We start from the raw sequence: 4145 nt of genomic DNA on the forward strand, positions 1-4145 counted from the left end.
CGATTAGCTGAGGGAGAGGAAGGGTTGCCGGCGGACTTGTTTAGTCGAGGGAGAGTTGCCATCGATAGCCAAAAGAGAGACTGAGAGAAGGATGAAGAAGGGATTTTGGTAAGAAAAAAAGTGATGTAATATGACCAGGACAGAATCCACGCCAGCAAAATAATTCGGCCGTTTGCTTACGTGTCTAGTTTCACGGTCAATGTTGAGCTTCTTAAACGGTTTTGGCACAGTTACACTTGTTAAATGAACATTAGGGATAATTTTGCATCCTCTTTCACTTAATAATATTAGGTGCTCATGAAGAAAATTTTTTGGGTAGATTTGCCTTTAACCCTATGTCTTTTTCACATTTGTCATTCTTCTTCTTCCACTTCTCTCTGTTTTTTAATATTTGATGGAGTATATGTTGATTTATATAATAAGCATAATTTCTTGGGGAAAAAACATAAATCAATGAAAATTATAATTTTATAGTTGAGATTATTAGTAAAGAAGTTTGATTTTCATATAATTAATCTTTAGTTATAATTTTTTTATTGTTCTTACTACTAGGAATGAAAAATATTTATTTAAAAATATATATATTTATAATAGATATGAGAAGAACTGAATTGGACTCTATCATTTTCAAAGAGTTTTAAATTTTATTTTTTCACATAAATAATTTAATATTAGTAACTACATTTTTAAATATACTTTCCTCTTTTTCTCCAAAAGAAAATTTTATTTGTATCCCCTTAAAATTTCTTAAATATTGATCATAAAAATAAATTATATAAAATTTCAAAATATAGTTACAGGACACCCCCAAACATTTATATTTACTCTGCAGGCAGGTGGATTAGATGAATCACTTCATTTGATAAGAAGTGTGCCCATGAAGCCGCTGGCCTCTGTATGCGGTGCCTTCCTTACCGACTATCGAATCCATAATAATGTTGCCAAGCTTTGCTGTCAAAGAGCTTTTACTGTTAGATAAAGGTGACCGAGCATACGTTCAATTATCTAACATATACTCTTTGTTTAAAAATATAAGATATTTTTAATTGAATCTTATCTCTTAATAAAATATTTATTTACTTTTTAACTAACCCTATATTTTTTATATTTATTTCTATTAAACACCCTACAATAAATAAAAAGTCAGGTGTATTTAAAAAAAAAAAAGACAATAATTACATCTAAAAAAACTATAAATACTTTAAATTTTTTAACATTCAACTCCTCAAAAAATACATTATATTTTTTATTGAAAAGAGTGCTTGAACGCTTACTGTAAGGAAGATGCACGTAAGATATGAAAATTGATTGATTATATGTGGATAAAGAAACCATCTGGATGCAGTTTAATAGAGTCATGAATTTGTTTCTGCAGACATGTCAAACTGTCAACGAGTTGAGATAGGTAATGTGCTGGGACTAATGTTTGCGGACTTTAATCAATATGTTCCCTCTGTATTGAAGAGCGTGTAGCGTCAGGACAGAGAAGGCTGTGGGCTCTTATTTAAGTATATCTCATGTCCTCATCTCCACACCAGGCGGGGGATGACTGGTGAGTTTTACTGCATAATCTTCACAGTATAAAATTTTGACAATTTATAACCATATTGGAGTTCCTGAAATGTATGCGTTGGTATGTTGCCATGATATTGTATTACAGCGAGATGACTAAAAAAATTAGCAAAATAATCAAGCATGATATGATGACAATGATGTAACTTTCCTTTGAAAAGAAATATAGTACTATGCACCTGTCAGATTCTTTCTAGTCCAAAAGAAAAAAGACATAGGATGGTGTCCTACATGATCCTCCCCGCATAGGATTCGCCCCCGTCACGAATTCCTTATCCACACTTCAGTAGTGTTTCCAACATGATCCTTATATCAGATAGTTAGCATCCTTGTGAATTTGGTCATGACATTTACTATAGTTGCCTACTTGCCTCTCTTTCCTTTTCAAGATATTGTCTGTTGCTTACAATTTTAGAAATTTAAAGGCATTTTATCTCTTGTAAATTGCATCACATGCTCAATATTTTTTCCCATTGTTCAGTTCATAGACATATCTTGAATTAATTTTGTAACAGAATATACATCAGAGACATACATCTTGCACACGTAGGCTTTTCTCTTAACATTGCTTGAGGCAACAATTATTTCACTTACTAAGACCGATCTGTGCTTTCTTGGCTATTCATCTAATGAATAAAATGAGTGGTAAAAATTATCAGATGAGAAAACCCCATAGATTTTTTTTTTAGTACAGAATTTGAGAAGAAAGATAAATTCATAAAAAATATCACTCTGCGTTTGCATCTCAAATGGCTTAGTCCTGCACCAACTTGGAAAGCATTGTTGGATTTACAGGTGATTGAATGGTCCAGTTGCTTTGTGATGTGTTACCTTGCAGTTTTGCATCTGGCAAATGTCACATTTCAACTTCTGAATGAGCTGCAGACTCCTATGATAGCAGTGCTGATGAAATGCCTGGCATCCTTAGGCCGACTATTGCTCAGAGCAATTACGCTAAACAAGGCAGTTGATGTCAGAACAAAATCAAATCGTGGGTAGGAGAAAAATTACAGGCTTTCAAATTCAGAATGATGAAATCCAAGAGGTACATGAGAAAGGAGGAAAAATGTGAGGCAGCAGTATAAGCTGTTAGAAAGTTAATTAAGGAGGATAGGTAAACGTTGAGTGTAAGAAAATGAGACACAAAAGACCTCACCTTGGAATGTGGAAGGAACGACGATGACATGCATATCAGAATTGTGGGGTGGTAGGTGTAAGCGAAGGGGATATAGCTTCCCATTCAAAGGATTACGGGAACACACAAGAATATCATCATGCCCCGTTTCTTCCTTCAGCTTTTCCTTCAACTCATTCACAGAACTTCCCTTGAATGTGAAGAACTTCTCCTTTCCAGGCTCAACATCCCCATTTTCATCCCCCACTTCATAAAAAATTGTCCTCCCTTCTTTCTTTGGCGATAGCGCGTATTCCTCCAACTCTTTCACCTGCACGTGACAATGAACAGAAATTTTTTTCCCTCTCCACGTCAGAATTCCCAATCGAATGTTTCACATGAACAAACACATTCTTTTAAAGAACAAAACAAACCTCAGTTGTTTTTGGAGACCTGAGCTCAATTTTGGAGAAGTTGTCACCACCCGAAACGGAAGCAGAAGTATTGGTTGGGGCTGGATTCACGGAACGATGGGGCGGGGCAATAGGCTTGGGACGAGGTCGCTGTTTGGGATGTTGCTGAACTTGTTGCAAGCGAATCTCGACGACGTCGACATCCCAGAGAATCCAATCCTGAGTCGTATTTCTGTAAGGGATGTCGTGGGTGACGGAGTTCCTCCATGGAGGTAGTCCTCCGTTGGCACGCAGGAATTGGCCATAACGGGTCCTGAGTCTCACCTGAACGCCCTCTCTGATTGGTTCCCATTCGAGGGAGGAATCTAATCTTCTGGGAAGAGTTTGGAGCACTTTCTTGCCTCCAGACCCAAATATGAATGGCAAATTGGAGGCGGTCAAGTATTTTCCGTAACAGCTCTTGAATCGTAAGCAATTGGAATTCTCGACGATCTCCACGTTCCATTTAGCGTTCTTGTAGCACCCATTACGATCTTGACGAACAGTTTCTTCATCGTCGTCGGCGATCAAGTATTTGTCATGGTGGCTCCTCAAACGCACCACATAGGCCCTTTGGAAGATCTCCATTCCCCTTTCAATCTCTGATTAACAGGATCCGAATCAGAGAGGGTGAGAAAAGGTTAAAAGAAATACAAAATGTGACATTCAAGTTGAGTTTTGTTAGCAACAAATAATCTTTTTTTGGAAGGAGCTGGTGCTAGAAGACAAATGAACCAAAAGAGACCAGGAAAAATTAGAGGAGAAAGTATAGTGATGGTGGTAACGAATGCTCATATAAAGGATTTGGGAGTTTTAGGTTGAGGTTGTTACCCATAAAAGTGGTAGCCAACCTGCCCGTCGTGACATGAAACGCAAGCCTCGGAAATACTTCCTAGTTTAGTGCAACTTGCAACTCTTGCCATGCAAATTCATTTTTTATAATGTTATGTTTTTGGTTGTAATCTTATCTTAATTAAAAAACTAATTAAATATAATGCCAAGATTGC

At 36.6% G+C, this 4145-nt stretch overlaps 1 protein-coding gene across 1 annotated transcript; it reads right to left on the minus strand.

Annotated features, from left to right (window-relative positions):
* Positions 1-1805: 1805 nt before the first annotated feature.
* On the minus strand, positions 1806-3887 carry LOC129307398 (uncharacterized). Its single transcript, XM_054948341.1, has 3 exons — positions 3121-3887; positions 2729-3017; positions 1806-2526 (listed from the first exon to the last, which is right to left on the minus strand). The coding sequence occupies exons 1-3, from the start codon at positions 3724-3726 to the stop codon at positions 2522-2524; spliced, it is 900 nt and encodes a 299-aa protein (XP_054804316.1). The 5' UTR covers positions 3727-3887; the 3' UTR covers positions 1806-2521.
* Positions 3888-4145: the final 258 nt, after the last annotated feature.

The sequence above is a fragment of the Prosopis cineraria genome, unplaced genomic scaffold, assembly GCF_029017545.1.
Source record: "Prosopis cineraria cultivar Desert tree isolate PC_DT_omini unplaced genomic scaffold, ASM2901754v1 PC3, whole genome shotgun sequence".
Classification (NCBI taxonomy): domain Eukaryota; kingdom Viridiplantae; phylum Streptophyta; class Magnoliopsida; order Fabales; family Fabaceae; genus Prosopis; species Prosopis cineraria.

Coding starts and splice junctions, on each gene's coding strand:
- LOC129307398 (XM_054948341.1), bottom strand. CDS start 3,726: ATGGAGATCTTCCAAAGGGCCTATGTGGTGCGTTTGAGGAGCCACCAT. Junction 3,018..3,120: donor GGTCTCCAAAAACAACTGAG/GTTTGTTTTGTT, acceptor TGTCACGTGCAG/GTGAAAGAGTTGGAGGAATA.